Raw genomic sequence first — 16,228 nt, 5'->3', positions numbered from 1 at the left:
GTACTGTCCAATAATCATCACTTTGTAGGCCCAACTTCTTGTTATTTCGGTCCTGGTTTACAAGTTATGTGTTGTAAATTTTGGGTAAACATGCAAGTGTCGTTTGTAATACGACAAAACGCCCAATGAATCATCGAAACAGCTGCGTGGCACATTCTGGTTTCCAATAAGCACATTGAAATGGTGTTAAAGCTTAGATGAGGATGCAAGGAATGTTATATGAGTGGTAATCATCTAACATTCCCGTATATTCTTCCCGGTTCCAAATTCTGACAATGCACATGTTTTAAACTTGGGGCAAATGTCAACAATACGTATATTACAGTATTCAAAAGCCATTACTATTGCTATCCTACATAAACATTAAATTATTGTCACCGCCAATACCCTCTTCATTTATGATCATGTCTTCATCGTGGTTTTGTACAAATTCATGATCTTCATGGATTAAGTTGTCAAGTGGTACTTCTTGTTCTTGTTCTTGGTCTTGATTTTGGTCTTGTTCAACTTCAAAGAATTTGCTTAAATCTTCTTCTAGCAAATGATCGTTATACTTTAGGTTATACGGAAGCAAGTTCATTAAATCTTGTGAAGGTACCACTTGTTCGTCTTCATCCTCCTCAGTATGATCCACTTCACCTACTAAGTAATCATGCTTGTTCAAATTTAGCAAATGTTGAGTGATTCTATTGGTATTCCCTGGATGAAACTTTGTATTATTTTGATACTTCATAAACTCCTGCACTACGTTGGCTTGAGTAGTCAAGAACTTCAAATCATGGCCCAATTTCAAATCTTTTTCAATCAAATAATTAAACCATTTCAATTGATCTTTACTGGTAATTAAATCTTCGTCTTCTTCCGGTTCATGTCGGTCTAACTTAAGTTGATTGTAATAATCCTGGCGTTCTTTGTATTTTCGTTTGCGTCGTTGTTGATCGGTTTCGCCGTCGTTTATATCAAGCTTTCTTTTCTCTATCAAGTTCTTTATAAGGTTGGGAGGTAACTCGTTAAGTTTCCGTGCGGTGGAATTGTTTTCGCTGTACAATGTCCAATTTTTGAATGAATCCACGGATTGTGTGTTATACGGAGACTCTTCAAATCTATCATCATTCAATTGGAGAATGTTCTTGGGCTTAATAGCGCCAGCTAGTATCAACGACTGTGTTACATCCTGCAATTCCGGTGTGTTTGATCGTGTTCGTAACTGGCTGCATTTTATTGAGGTTTGAATTAGTTTGGTGAGGTACTGGATATAGATGTCAGTGAGGATGTTCAATGTTGATGGTTTGCACTTGTCAAACCCATTGGCTTTGAGTATTTGTGCTATTGATATACGAAGTAGACTGAAATGGAATGAGTCGGACATGGCTACTACTGTTGCTGATACTGCCACGGCAAACTTTGTCTGTTTATGTTGGTTTGGTTGTAAGAAATTTTTGACGTTTATTTTTCGGTGGTTTTATACAGTGAGAAAGAAAACTTTGTATGTGTGTGTATATTAACGGATAAAAAAGAGGAAAATGTACACTATAGCTATTACAAACCCTGCTGTAATCTTTCACCAATCTTCTTAGAAGCAAAGGATAACGCGTTGAAGATCCCCTTTTCGCTGATATCGATATTCTTCAAATTGACATCGTAATGACTAGATGGCGGATTAGTCACTCTGGACACAATTGTAGCTGGATCGTATTCAATTATGATACCGTCGTCTATGGTTTCATCGATGGCCAAACTAACCATGTCGAATTTATCCAAAATGGTTTGTTTGTCGATGGTGTTGTCCAATAATATACTTATAGCTTCAAACAAGTTGGCCAACGTGGAGTAAATCAAACTTTCATTCTCGTTAATCTTGGCAACAAGCACAACTATGACATCGTTGGTTTGCTTATAAACGATTAAATGGTTGTCGTAGAGTAAAATATCTTGATTTATCTTGTTGATTTTGCCAAACAACGACTTTTCAAATTTAATTTGTTGAGAACTGGTTTCAAATTGGGAATCACTAGTTTCCTCTAATGATGAATGGTAGTACTTGGAAAAGACTCTGTTTCCCTCATTGTCTAATATTAGAACAGCAGAGATTGTATATAACGAAATATTCAATGACATGGTTACCCAATAAGGCCGTCTAGGTGGTGGGTTGGTTCAACCTGAGGCTGTTTTTTTTTCTTTGCCAACACGGTGGTGATTTCAGACAGAAATTGGCTGGTGCTGTATGCAGGACACCAGTCCACGTGACCAGACGTATAGCCTCCACCAGTGGGAATGCTAAATACTAACCACTACAGCTATCTCTGGCATAGACTAGTAATATATGACATTTAATATACAAACAGACGAGCACGCATCACGCAGCACGCAAACTTATTTAACTAAACTAACAACAAAATCGTGAATCTTCTTATGCATTGGGTTTTCCATGTAAAACACTTGGTGTTCCGGATCTTCCAAATTCAAATTCTTCCATCCAAATATAAAGTTGATAATCAAGGCCACAATCAACCCAACAGCAATGATTAATGGACCAATTGAATTGTCTAAATGCTTATCGGATCTCTCCATGATGATTTGTCTTCTCTTCATGAAGATATAGTATCCCCAAACACCACTGAACAAAGTAAGTCCAAAGTAGAAGTAGGCCAAGAAGGTGGACAACCCTTCAAAGTTAGAAGCCATGGTGGAGGAGTAGATAATGAAAGTCAATGAAGATAACAAGGTGGTGACGTGTAACCATCTGTTGAAAGTTCTTTCATTGGCTAACCAAACCTTTGGTTCAATCTTGATCGGACCCATGTTCTTGATCCATTCGTTTGGTTTGGAGACACCGACAGGCAAGTCAATTTCTTCATCCTCAGAATCAACATTCAACAACTTGGAAGGAATGTGCAACAATCTGGTGAGTGGACTTGGCTTAGGAAGGTCTGACTCGTCTTCATCTTCAAAATCAGAAGATTGGTCGTCAGTAGTAGCACCAGCAAGACCGTATGATGGTGTAACTGGCTTGGCGCTGCTTTCTTCAATGATAGTGGTGATTTGGGCTGGTGGTGGAGGAGTTTCAATCAGCTCATCATCTTCCTTAGTTGAGTACAACATGGATCCAGAGAATGAAGCTGAGCGAGGTTGGAAGTTTGAAGTGTTGTTTTTGAGAATCATCGACTTGAACTTGGATAAATTGTCTTCATCGGAAATGCTAGCAATTTGGTTGCTTGAGGAAGCACTGGTTGGAATTCTTGGAACATCATCATTAATCAAATCAGCTTCTAATTCATTGAACCACATTGGAATGTTGTCCAACTTGTCATCTTCCAAGAATAATGAAGCAACACCATGGATGAACTTGGAAAAGTTTGGAATTTCCTTGACCAAGTAAGAAGAGTTGATCAATTCATTGATCCATTGTAACTTCTTGAAGTTCTTGACAGAACTCTTCTTGATCTTAATTTCCATGGTAGAGAATGGGAATTTGTTGAATTCACCCTTACGCAAGAATTGCTGAGGGTTCTTGGCATTATCCAAGTCTAATCTGTGCCACTGTTGTGGATCTCTGATAGGTAACTGAGGGTCAAATGAGTCTTCTCTGATAAAGGTCAAGTTAGAATCAATGATAATTCTAATCTTGTCATCACCTGGAATTTGGAATGCAGTTCTGTTATAGGTAGTTCTCAAGACTGGTTGTAATGAGTGTTCCTTAATGAATTCAAGCAAGGTCTTGACTGGTTCTTCGCCATTTAGCTTGACCAACTTCTTTGGAATGTTCTTGTTAATAATAAAGTCATTGATATATTTTTGTCTCAATTCAATCTTTTCATCCATGTGGAAGTTGGAATTGACATCAAACTCTTTACGTTCCAAGGAAATCTTTGGCTTGTCAGATAATTTACCAATCCACTTGATACGAAGAGTAGACGAATTGTTGAGCTTGGTAAGCTTGTGATTGTACAAATCAAAATGCTCATTGTCAAAGTAAAGACAATTGATGGTTTGGTCATTGTCACCTTGTTCAGCTTCTTCGTCTTCATCGTCGTCGTCGTCATCGTCATTGTTATCACCTAACCCAGACTTGTAAATCAACACTGGCAAATGTCTTAAAATGGTAGTTTTAACCTCCATAAGGTTGTCTCTGTGGATCCAAAACTTAAAAGATTGGAACTCGCCGCTTAAAGCACCGTCATTGAAGGAACTCAATTTACTCAAACTTTGATCAACTTCGTAGTTGTCTCTCAAGAATTGGAATAAGGTACCAACCTTGTACAACAATGGAGAATAATCTTCAGAGTGGAATGGCAACTTCTTTAATCTAACATTAAGCAAAGCCTTGACGGAGTAGTTTGGATGTAATCTGTCGTGCTTCTTAACGATCTTGATGAACCCGGTATAGTTCAATCTTTGGAAATGCTCCAACAATTGTGCTTGTTCTAAAATAGAGTCCAATTTCTTCAGGAAAGAGTCGACATCGAAATCGTCCTTTGGAGATTCGGTCAAGCTTTGCAAATGGTTCAATTCGTCATTCAATTCGTCGAACTTTTCATGTTGGAATCCAAACACCAGTTCCAAGTTTTCATCCAAAGCACTGACAAAAGTTTGTTCGTCCTTGTCGGTCCAATTGTTCTTGAGGATGACTCCTTCCTTGAGGAGCTTTTTCAATTGGTTGTATTTAATGTAGTGTTCTCTCCATGGTTGGTAAATTTCTCGTTCTAATTTAGTACCAAATAACATTTTAGTGTGCTCTTCCTTTGAACTCGTACTGGTGTTGCTATTGTTGATTGGTTCCTTTGTGGTTGGTGATACTGACATAATCTATGTGCTTTGATTGATTGAAGAGGATATGAATAAAAATTACTAGAAAAAGCTTAACTGGATTGAGATGAGATGTGGCTGTACTTATATGAATGCAACGTTGACTCTTCTCTGTTTCAGTTAAAAGAAAAAACTTGGTAGATTTGGCTTTCCCTTTTTTTTTTTCTTAATTTAAATTCAATTCTTTTTTTTTTTTGCTTGTCACGACTTAACCGATAAACGTGTCTGGAACAAACAACTGGCTTAAAGAATGCAATGTAAGCTAAAGTTAAAAATAATTTGAAATTATTCGCTCTCTTCAAATGTCTCAACAGATGTGTGTCTGTTGTTGTTGTGTCTGCAGTTGTGTCTGTTGTTATGTCTGCGAACCAGAGACTAATCAGAAGAAACCAAAGATAAGACAAGAAAAAAACTGGATGTGACTTGAGCAGTGAAAGGGGGATGGCTCAACTTTTATATATTTACTTACGATGGCCTCATCCGCAACGACAACAACAAGCTCCATCGGGAAAATGCCTACTGCCTTGTCTGCACGCTTGACTCTTGTAATGTCTATAAATGGAAAATCAGCGACATTTTTACTACTGTAATTATGACCAAAAAAAAATAATTTATTATTATCATGCATAATTATTTCCCTTTGTGGTTTCGGTACATATCAATTCTTCCATTGTAGTCTAACTTTTATGTCGCAAAAATGTAACCCTAAATCTAACACAGATCAACCAGATCCAACCCGATCAGATACACCCAGCTCACAAGGCACGCATCTCAGTCATTATCGTACCGTCATGCACATCTCCAATATCAGGTCCTGGACTCATGTCGCATGTTTTCCAAAAAGAAATCTAACCCATCGCGCCTAAAACCGCACCTCAAATTAAAATAATTAATTTTTATTTTTCGTATTAGAAAACGTGCCTCTTTGTCCCTGAGTTTTTGTGTCTTGAAATAAAAAGTTCTGCCGTTTCTAGGAAAGAACGGGACATTTTGGGGGGGCACTTGGGCGAATAGAAGCAGGCATTACCACACGATGTCGTATCGGCATTTTACTCCGTGGATTTCTTGTCTTTTGTGAGATTGGACATTGGGTTGCAGGTTATGGACTAGAATGTTTACAATTGAACAAAATAACTACATATAATTGTTAGCAAATTCCCAATTGAGCCTAATTGTCTACACATAATTGCTCTGACAATTCTAACAGCCATACTCATCCTCCCCATCTCATTGTCACCATCATCTCCATCATCATCCCTTAAAAAAATGACAACATGTCATGTCGCGAAAATTTCAGTCCTTCAAAAACTATTACGACACTTTCCAAAAAAATATTATTTTTTTGTCTTTGCACCAGCTATAAAATTATTATTCAATTAAATAATTCAGGCACCACGTGGGCTAAAGAATTTTGGAGGCGATCTTCCTTTTTTTTAGTGGGGACTAGATGCGTAAACTAGCCTAGTGTCTTCTAATACGAACTACTGGCTATAAACTAAAACATCTTGTGACGAGTTACTTCTGTACATTATGTCAAAAGTATATCATATTATCTAACCCCATGACATGCCAAGGTTTTCTCTTTCAAGGCTATTCATACTTAACCTTCTTCGTAAACCGCAATTAATACATCTAATTTTCAAAAATATTTTTTCACTCACTTAATCGAGGTTTTGTGATCCACTATGGCAATTCTATTGGCCCAAACTATTGTCTCCCCCAATACAATGCTCAAGGCATACAAGGCTCACACGACACGTTGCCCAATTTAACGCCGAAGTATAGTCTCGCTTTGTACCTTGACTCAAACAAGTTCTTGCTGTTTTCTAAGCCAATAGAAATATAAGTAGAAAATGAAAGAAGGTTGAAGTCACACGAGGTTTAGTGTGTGTACACAAGTTTGGGTTAAAGTTTGTTCGTAAATTAAACGACTGTTGCCTTTATAGGTTTTGAGCACAGTTTGATTTGAATGTTCAACTCTGCTATTGATTGGGTATTGCACCTGGAATGTTCCATTAAGGATTATCTACCGTAGCTATACAGGGTTAAATATAATGTCTGTTTATTATGAGTTTGATACAATCCCCCCCCCTTCTCTCTAGATCTGGTTAGGGAATTATGTTCCACGATTGTCTGTAAATTTTTAGCAAAATTCGAACAATTCCAAGTAAAAAGGTTTCAACAATCACAAATCTTAAACATTCACCAAATTTCTCTTTATATATTACTACGGCTATTCGACTCTATTACTGTTTATAGCAAACTAATGATTCAGATAGTAACAAGCTATATATAGCACATCCCGTTACGCACTCGTCCTGCTTTCGTGCGCTAAGGTGAATAGTTACGCTGCCCCCAAAAAAATACAAATCAAAAAACACGGGAACAAGGATCCGCACGAGTATAAATCTAACCTAATTTGTTTACAAACAATTTATTCCCACCTTTCTTTATAGTATCTTCTCATGTAGTTCAAAGATTCAAAGGTGAGATAAAATAGGCAATACTTTGAGCCAATTTTATACTCACATAACTAGCAATTGAATAATCTCACTAACAAGGAGTACTTGACCCTAAGGAATTCCTTGTGAATTTACCTTCAAGAAGGAAATAGAGCTAACGTGGTAAGAAATAGAATGCGAGTCAAGAAAATATCACAGGAATCAGAAGCTTGTTGAAGAGAATTACATTTTGTGACTGGATTCAATAGTTTGATGATGTTCGCTTTCTTTGTCAGATCTCGATCTTGCACGACTAGCTCTCTCCATTTTAAGATGGTTCATATTTCTTGGAATTTCTTGTGGTTCAGTTTTCCTTATGAGAAGTTTATACACATTTTTATCACCACCTTTATGTCGAGAGTGGCTTTAGAGATCCAATTATTCTAACTCCATCAAATTCAACAACAAATGTTTCTCTTACTCATTTTTGTTGTGGCCTATATGGGCGGTAGTATCTAGTTCCCTGAAAACATTATCATTATCATCTTGTGCGTATCCTTTGTGGTTTTGTAATGCATTTACAAGATCTATAAACTGACAAATGCATTATAAAGCCCCCCCAAGCTAAAGTTAAAAATCTTCCTCTTTAAACCAATTGATTGAAGAAGAAGAAGCACCTCTGGCCAACGCCCACTCAACAAGCCTTATCAGAATAAGATTAACTTAGTGATATGTGTCATCCGGTCTAGGTTTACTGACAATATTTATCTTTTCAACAAAAAAACCCCATTCATTTAGGCTAGCTCAAGTTAATTACATCTGGAAGGATGGTTGAATTAGTCAGATTTAGCAGGTGTTCTATGAGAAAAAAAAACATTCAACGAAAACATCCTACAATCAATGGTTAATGGTGATTGGTGAAGTTGAGGAATATACCCCTAGAAGCTGAATTTTTATCAAATTCACGAGTCGCTTTGCAAGCTATTGTGGGTAAAAAAATGATTTGTTGAGTGTTTTTATCAAATATCTATGGTTGCTTCATTAATTGACACTTAAAGCTATATAGATCCAGTTAGAGTTTTCAAATAATAAATACAATTGAGGTTTGCATCAACTTAGCTGTAATATAAAGTACACCCTCGCTCACTATCCCAGATCTTACTGTTGTCAGCTTTTAGCACTGTCAAAATTTCTTGCAACTTTCGCACTTTTCAGTGCATAAAAATGAAACCAACCAGCAATAGAAAATCCATTAAATGAATCAGATTAGTGCTCATTCGGTATACTCTACAATAATGTCTTATGATTCAGATATAGAGAATCCATTAGCTTATAGTAGACGACTGTATGGTCGATATCATAATAACAGTTTAGTTACCAAGAATCCTGTTAATCCTGTTAAGCTTGAGCCACCAACCAATCTTGTCACCAATCTGCAACTGATTGTTCCACATAACATATTTCAATTCATATTTAATTATTTGCATTATATATACATTCACGTATCTTCATTCCTTCATAGCCCACCACAGGAACAAGAAGTGGACTTTGTTAAAGACGTTCTGCCAATTTCACGTTCGACTCCACTGGAGAACTCCAGTATTGAAATTGTTGCCGTTAACACAAATATCGACCACAATTCAGCTCAACTGCCACCACGACAGCAGAATAGCATATTATTAGATTATGAAGAGGATGAGATATCTACTGCAAAGTTAAGCAACAGTCCTCATGATGTGTTACAGGAATTGGCGTTTAATAGATTACGCCAACATCAACAGATAAATCAACAGAGCAACACCGATGAACCACAATATGGAACAGACTTGTCTATAGCTATCCCTAGACCAAGGAGGACATCACCATTCAAACCAGCACCCACTTTTCCACCTAATTATGATTCCACTATCTTAGACATAACCATGCCACGCAGTTCATCACAAATCTCATCACTTACACTCAACCCCCATGACGCATACAGGAAATCAATTTTGAACTATTACGTACCTTCAAAACCTATTTCTATGACGTCTTATTCCATTGTTGACAACTTCATTTCCAATTTCTATATTGACAGAATATCCAGCATTTACCAATCAGCCCAAGATAAGCTCCAGGATGTGATCACGGCGAAACGACTTGACTTTCTTTCAGCTGTGAAACCGTTGACTTCTGATCAATTGACACATGTTTACAATGCCTGGAAATCAACTAATCCCCATCAGTTATTTGTGTCGAATTTCCAAATTGAGATAACAACCAAGGATCTACAGACCTTGCAGGATGGTCGTTGGTTGAATGACAATATCATTGATTATTATCTTAATTTAATCATGAAAGATTACCCCAAGGTTTTTGCATGGACGACCCATTTCTATTCAAATCTCGAAACAAAGGGGTACAAGGGTGTTGAAAGATGGGGGAAACGAAAGAAGTTGAACCCGTTTGAAAAAGATATGATTTTGGTTCCGGTCAATATATCCTCAACACATTGGGCATTGACCGTGATTGATAATGTAAAGGCGACAATTACATACTATGATTCATTGGACAGTCAATCTATCGGAAACACGGCTGCAGTCACGAACTTGAATCACTATATGAACATGGAAGCAAATCGGGTAGGCCACGCCCCAGTAGAGTATACATTGCATCCACATCACAAGCAAACTCCTCAACAAAAGAATGGATATGATTGTGGGGTGTTCACATGCACGGCTGCAAAGTTCATTGCGTCACGCGAAGGTTTGAGGTTTGGTCAAAGAGATATGAAGATAATTAGAAGAAGAATGACGCATGAAATCATAAATAATCATTTATTAACAGATTAAAAAATACCTAAAAAAGAAGACGACTTTTGATGTTTATCACCAGTGAATTGTCCAACCTCACTAATTTGCTTCTCATAATTGATAATCTTTGTGGTTGATGCATCAATCTTCTTGACTAGATAATCAATTCTACCATTTAATTTCCCTTCCAATTTCGATATTTGTACTAGTTCATTTTCTAATTTTTGAATATTGTCCACTTCAATTTTAACCAAACTGGAAAGATAATTTGTTTCATATAGTTTCCAAATGTATACATCTTTAATGATATTCCGGAATGCTGCTTTAAACAAAGGACGACCTGTAGTTATTTCATTCAATACACCCTTATCACGTTTCAATGCCACCAAATCATATTTTTCTAAAGTCGATAAAGTGTTGACAGTATCTGGAGATGATCCAAACAATGGCAGTTTAATCAAATCATTATACTTGACCTTATCTGATTTAGACAACATTTTCATTAATACCCAAACCTGAGCAGTTGTCCAATTGTGGTCACCTTGTTCAATCTTATGGTTCTCTAAAAAGAAACTGGTGATTAATTCAGAAGCTTGATTAATCATTTCAGTAATGGCAATATTTGGAGTTTCCCCCGATTTTACACGTCTTACAAATGCTTGTAAATCCAACATTCTTCCACCAATTGGCTCAATACAGTTTTCGATATTGGCGGTTTTACCCTCTGCCAATTTTAATTGCTCGCATACATATTGTTTAGAACTTGTCATGGATGCATCAGAAAGGGAAATGTCTTTGAACACTTGATTAGGTAAGGCATCGTTTAAATGTTGCAAACTTCCTACATCAGCCGTCAGGAATATTACATGGGCAATATTGTTTTGAACAAGGTTAGACAGCCATTCGGCAATCATGGGAAATATGAAATCATTACCAGCAGTATCTGCCTTACGAGCAAATTTAGTCACCACGACAATTGGCTTACATTCAGGATGTTGTTGCAAGAAATCTTCTTGATTGAGAATCTCAACCTTGGCATTCTCAGGTTTTCCTCGATTGGCACGTTCAACACTCTTGACATAATTCGAATACTCTTTATCAGTTATATGACGAATAGCTTGAATACTCAACAGGAACATTCCCTTGACCCGGGTTTCTTTACTCTCACTTAATCCTGACTTTTGTCCAGTTAAGCCCTGGATTCCCAAATCAATAAATCTTGACAAGTTGTTTGTCCATGTAAACACAGGGAAATAACCCAATTGCGAGGCAGAATTTTTGAATAGTGCATTATCAGAACGGGCTTTTGCCAATTGGTCACATTCAATAATCAAGACTCGTTTGTTCAATTTATCATCATTGTGTAACGTGTGTTCAAGAATGAATTCCTCTTTTCCTGACCCTGGTGGGCCCTTGACTATGATGAAAGTATTGGTGTTTTCCTTGATCCATAGTCTAACTTGTTTTGATTTCTCCATTCGTTCATACCAGAACAAATTGTCTTCCGGTTCAATCTTGGTTGGTTGTTGTTTTTCCGAAAGGTTCTCTTCATCGGGAGTATCAATGTAGTAATCATAGCTTATAGATATCCAATCACGAATAGAAGTGTATGGTACGTAAATCATTCTAAACCATTTAGATTTCTTGTAAGATTCATTGCTATGGTTGATCTTGTATTCAATAAACCATTGTCTGATTGGATCGAAAATGAGTACAGCTGCAGTGGCTAAAAGCGCTAACAAGATGGGCATGGCTATTTTGGTATGATTCACAATGAAATTTGTCAAATAGTTAACTCGTTGCACCGGAACATAGGTTAAATGAACTGTTGTTCCTTTGAATGTCAATCCATTTATACAATTTCTTGCACTTATAGCTGATCTTATTGATCTAAATGAGATTTTTGTTGGTTCAGTTGAAGAAACAACTATATCATTTATGAGACCATACCTTCTGAATAAAACATACAATTCTTCTTCAGTCAATTGTACATCTCCTTGATACTTTACAGCAAGTTTTGAACTAGGAAATCGTTTCAAATCTTCAATCCATGGAGTACCTTTGACATCAAATACACGAATTCCAGGAGCCCACCAAGTTAACAATTTCAGAACTGTTTTGCCATGTTCGACCTCCACGTTATTCTTAACCGTGGTTATGAAGCTGGCAGGGGCAAGACCCGGTGGGATCTTGTATTTTATAAAAGCACCGTCATCACGTCTTAACGGGACAACATCGGTGATTTCAACATCCTCAGGCAACGGCGAAGAAAGTGATGTCACTTTATCTCGCAAATTAGCTTCATTGACATTCAGAGGGAATAACCATTTGAAGTAACGGGACAATAGACCTCTGTTGGACCAAGGAAAGATGTTGTCGTAGTATAATAAAACCTCGCTTGACGTTTTATCTATTACTCCCGTTGTGGATGCCTCGTCTGATTTGGTTGTATCTGCTTGTTCTTTGAGCTTAGATATATCAGTTGAGTAATAATGGTGATGGAGTAGTGGTGTACAAAGGGCTCGTCTGACACAATTGTAGCTCACAGGAGCACAATTGAGTGTTCTCGTTAACATAGAGGGAGAATTGATCCTTGGTTAGTGGCCAGATGGGGTAAGGGGATAGAGAAAGAAAATGGCAAAAAAAAAATAAAATGGAACGATTTAATACAGCAACTTTAATTTGTGGGGGGGAGACCGCCCCCGGGTTTGACAGATACGATACAATTGATTGCTGTCATGGTAACTAGACTATTACATATGTTAGAATACCGGTGGTTGCCACTAGCATGAAAATGATAAGGAATTCAGTAGCAAAATACAGTCTCTGTATATTTGTTTATGAGGACCAATCGCACTAACTGAAAAATATTAAGCAATATCAGATAAGTTGCCACTGTCAAAATACTTTTTTTTTGTAGAAACACCAAATAATTAAAAGATACAATAAGGATGACTTATATAGTAGATGTAATCACCGAGTTGACCACGAGTCTATACCATTATGACCTAGTCTCTTTGTACAAGGGAAGCTTCCAAGATTAAGGATATTAGGGATAAACTGGAAGCAAGAATAGAAATTTGGTCAGATGCTCAAATTAACCAAATTATTACAACTTAATATTGTATATTTCATCATACAACTGAATCCAGAACCTCTCAATATAATGGTGTTGTTCTCTTCATTTTTAAAAATACTACTCTCGTACTGAATCTATTATAACAAATATGAGAAATGTAAAGTATACCGAGCGATGCAACCAATAAAGTTTGAACTACAATATATGTGAACTTAGAAGTTATAAATCCAGGAATTATCAAACCATTCCTTTAGTAAATTACTTAGTATTCGTGCTCTCCCTTTGATTGTTCTAGATGCGAGAGTCTAACTTGTTGCCATTTGCAGATGTAACAAACATGCTTCCAATGGCCTGATATGACATATTATAAACAATACATTAAAGTTTTGGACTACTGTCTGGCCCATTGTAAGGGAAGGTTCATGTTACAATAGAGTTAAAGTTGCTTTCAAGAGGTATCAAAAAGGTATTTCAAAGAAGATCTATTTCATAGCAATCCAAATCGTAATGAACTGATGGGATGTGGTACTGTAACGGACAATGAAACTTGAAATTCAACACAAGAAAAGAACCCCTATAGCAAAATATAGTTATTTTTAGAAGTGCGACCATTCAATGGATGGATCATGCAATATAACCAAACTTGAGTACTGTGCATATTGTGAAACTCGTAAATGTATTCTGTTCATGAGAAACCTGCATAGAACAAACTGTTGCATTGGTTGAAAAAAATCCGTCAAATTTAAAGTTGAAACTTTCGGCCGCCTTGTGATCTTTCTTTCCAGATGCACATCTTCTTCAAAGTTTGGGTTGGAAGTACAGAATTGTCATTTAGAGTGGGAAAGTATTTTTTGAAACTTCCAGGAAAGATTGATTCAAGGCTTAGCCAGGATTAGTGTCCACAGCCAACCTCCTGGTTAGTCTATTTCTGAAGTTCCAACTGATGCTACCAAGTTCAAATACAGCACTACTTCGTAAAATTACCTTCGACACTTGCAGCAAATTGTTTTGAATTCGAACTAGATACGAAAAGTCCATTCGAAATCTCGAAAAGAAGAATATCCGTAAGGCTGTGTTTTCTTGTTCTAGACTTCTTTAGCGAAAGACACATGGCGTTATTTCTCTTTTGACAAAGTGCAATACTTTCCTATACACGTCATAATGTTCTCAAAAAGGAAAAAAAAACAACTATCCATCCAGTTTGTTTGGGATTAACCGAGTCCTAGAAATGCCTTTGGTTTGTTTCCAGCCTATAACCCTATCAGTTATCTTATTCTTGGCTATGCCCTTATTGGAAAATCAGTTTTGTGTCACAAGCGCGTTGTGAGCGCCGGGGAAAAAGTATCAGGTAAATATTTTGATCTCCGACTTACATACCAGTGATTTACTGAAAAAAATGGTAGCAGAATCTTGTGAAAAGAAGCAGAATGCCGTTAGAAAAGTTGAAAAAGGATTATATTCTTAGAATATTGGTAGACTGATTCTGTTATTGAATTTGACTAATAGCTACAGTTATAAATCATGTATGATATGTGGCGTGGTATAGGTACAGAAAAGAACACATGCGGTTGTTTAGTAAACTGATTTGATCATCTACAAAAGGATGATTACCCTTTGGTCAAACAACTGAATGTTTCAACTGTATATTTTAGCCATGCAGCAGTTATACTTAGAATGGAAAAGTGCTACACAAATTCAGTTAATGTTGATAGTCTTCCAGTTCCCAACAATGCAAATAGAACAATTATAAGTATATCACTACAATCAAATAGACGAAGTGCTTGAGTTGACGAATATGGAGAGTAGTGTTTACAGATATATTCCCATATACATGAGTTTGAATTATGAATTATAAATAGTCCAGGAATATCCTCAAGTTTATGTACTTTGCTCTGTCTTTGTTTATTAAGAAATTTGCAAACTATTATCGATGAATTATTTGTTCATAGTTTATTTACTATTGTTTCTGGTTGCAGAAGCAACATTCTTGCCTCAGCCAAAGGGCGAATGCAAGCCTCTTCCTAAATGTCCTGTGTTTTTTGGAAAACATGCGTTTTTAAAACATTATCCATCGTTGCACCAATTGCAATACAAAGAAGTCAAATGGATTTCTGGGAATTCCTACGAAGTTCTGATTGAATTTGAAATTGAAAAGAAATACCCAGTAGAAGATTTAACATCCATTTGCTTACGTCATAAGGGCGGTTTGATTACTCTCTTCCACAAAGCTAAAGGTATTAATAAGATTGAAGGTAAGGAATATCATTTTACTGCTCGTTGGGTTATGGAAGTTACTAATTATGGCCATGTTGTTTGTTCCACTCCATTCCAATTTGAATATACTTGGAATTCTTGTGCTGCCAAGTATATAACCGGTTGTGACTTGAAACAGGTCGATTACCCACTTATGTGTTGGAAACCCAAGTGTGGCGAGAAACCACCGCCAAAACCAACACCACCAGGGTGTACTCCACCACATTGCACTCCACCAGGCTCTACAAGCTCTAAGCTGACTGAATCTACTCAACCACCACCTCCTCCACCAGCTACTGAGACAATACCTCCACCTCCTCCACCAGCTAGTGAAAGTACTCCAGAATGCCCTCCACTCGAAAGTACTCCCGCAGACTGTATAAGCTCGATGGAGACTGAATCTACTCCTCCACCACCAGCTAGTGAGACAATGCCTGCTCCTCCACCAGGTTCTACCCCTCCAGGCTCTACAAGCTCGAAGCTGACTGAATCTACACAACCACCACCCCCTCCACCAGCTAGTGAAAGCGCCCCTCCAGGATCTACTCCACCAGTATGTACTCCACCGGAATGTACTCCTCCAGGATCTACAAGCTCCAAGCTGACTGAATCCACATCACCTCCCCCACCTCCACCAGCTACTGAGACAGCACCGCCACCTCCTCCACCAGCTAGTGAAAGTACCCCTTCAGGATCTACTCCACCAGTATGTACTCCACCAGAATGTACCCCTCCTGGATCTACAAGCTCGAAGCTGACTGAATCTACACAACCACCACCACCACCACCACCTGTTACTGAGACAGCACCACCACCACCACCACCTGCTAGTGAAAGTACACCACCAGGATCTACAC

At 37.5% G+C, this 16,228-nt stretch overlaps 6 protein-coding genes across 6 annotated transcripts; 2 read left to right on the top strand and 4 right to left on the bottom strand. All coding sequences in view use genetic code 12, as the record gives it.

The window, feature by feature from the left end:
• Window positions 1–32: 32 nt before the first annotated feature.
• SPAPADRAFT_59730 (uncharacterized protein) lies at window positions 33–2,138 on the bottom strand (the record flags this gene model as incomplete). The annotated part of the gene is made up of 1 exon (XM_007373831.1): window positions 33–2,138. One exon carries the CDS (start codon window positions 1,367–1,369, stop codon window positions 353–355), a length of 1,017 nt encoding a protein of 338 aa, XP_007373893.1.
• On the bottom strand, window positions 1,368–2,139 carry SPAPADRAFT_59729 (coatomer subunit zeta; the record flags this gene model as incomplete). The annotated part of the gene is made up of 1 exon (XM_007373830.1): window positions 1,368–2,139. The coding sequence occupies one exon, from the start codon at window positions 2,116–2,118 to the stop codon at window positions 1,540–1,542; it is 579 nt and encodes a 192-aa protein (XP_007373892.1).
• Window positions 2,140–2,304: 165 nt separating this feature from the next.
• On the bottom strand, window positions 2,305–5,224 carry VTC3 (vacuolar transporter chaperone; the record flags this gene model as incomplete). Its single annotated transcript, XM_007373829.1, has 1 exon — window positions 2,305–5,224. The coding sequence occupies one exon, from the start codon at window positions 4,801–4,803 to the stop codon at window positions 2,374–2,376; it is 2,430 nt and encodes an 809-aa protein (XP_007373891.1).
• Window positions 5,225–8,505: 3,281 nt separating this feature from the next.
• ULP2 (SUMO protease) lies at window positions 8,506–11,838 on the top strand (the record flags this gene model as incomplete). The annotated part of the gene is made up of 1 exon (XM_007373827.1): window positions 8,506–11,838. The coding sequence occupies one exon, from the start codon at window positions 8,543–8,545 to the stop codon at window positions 10,076–10,078; it is 1,536 nt and encodes a 511-aa protein (XP_007373889.1).
• Window positions 8,516–11,838, bottom strand: SPAPADRAFT_59728 (uncharacterized protein; the record flags this gene model as incomplete). Its single annotated transcript, XM_007373828.1, has 1 exon — window positions 8,516–11,838. The coding sequence occupies one exon, from the start codon at window positions 11,788–11,790 to the stop codon at window positions 10,075–10,077; it is 1,716 nt and encodes a 571-aa protein (XP_007373890.1).
• A 313-nt stretch (window positions 11,839–12,151) lies between these two features.
• On the top strand, window positions 12,152–12,376 carry SPAPADRAFT_59727 (uncharacterized protein; the record flags this gene model as incomplete). Its single annotated transcript, XM_007373826.1, has 1 exon — window positions 12,152–12,376. A coding segment is annotated over one exon (225 nt), but the record flags the coding sequence as incomplete, so codon positions are not given.
• Between the last annotated feature and the right edge of the window lie 3,852 nt (window positions 12,377–16,228).

The sequence above is a fragment of the Spathaspora passalidarum genome, assembly GCF_000223485.1.
Source record: "Spathaspora passalidarum NRRL Y-27907 unplaced genomic scaffold SPAPAscaffold_2, whole genome shotgun sequence".
In the NCBI taxonomy this organism is placed as follows: Eukaryota; Fungi; Ascomycota; class Pichiomycetes; order Serinales; family Debaryomycetaceae; genus Spathaspora; species Spathaspora passalidarum.
The sequence above is the reverse complement of the archived record's forward strand: the minus strand, read 5'-3'. Positions and strand labels throughout refer to the sequence as shown.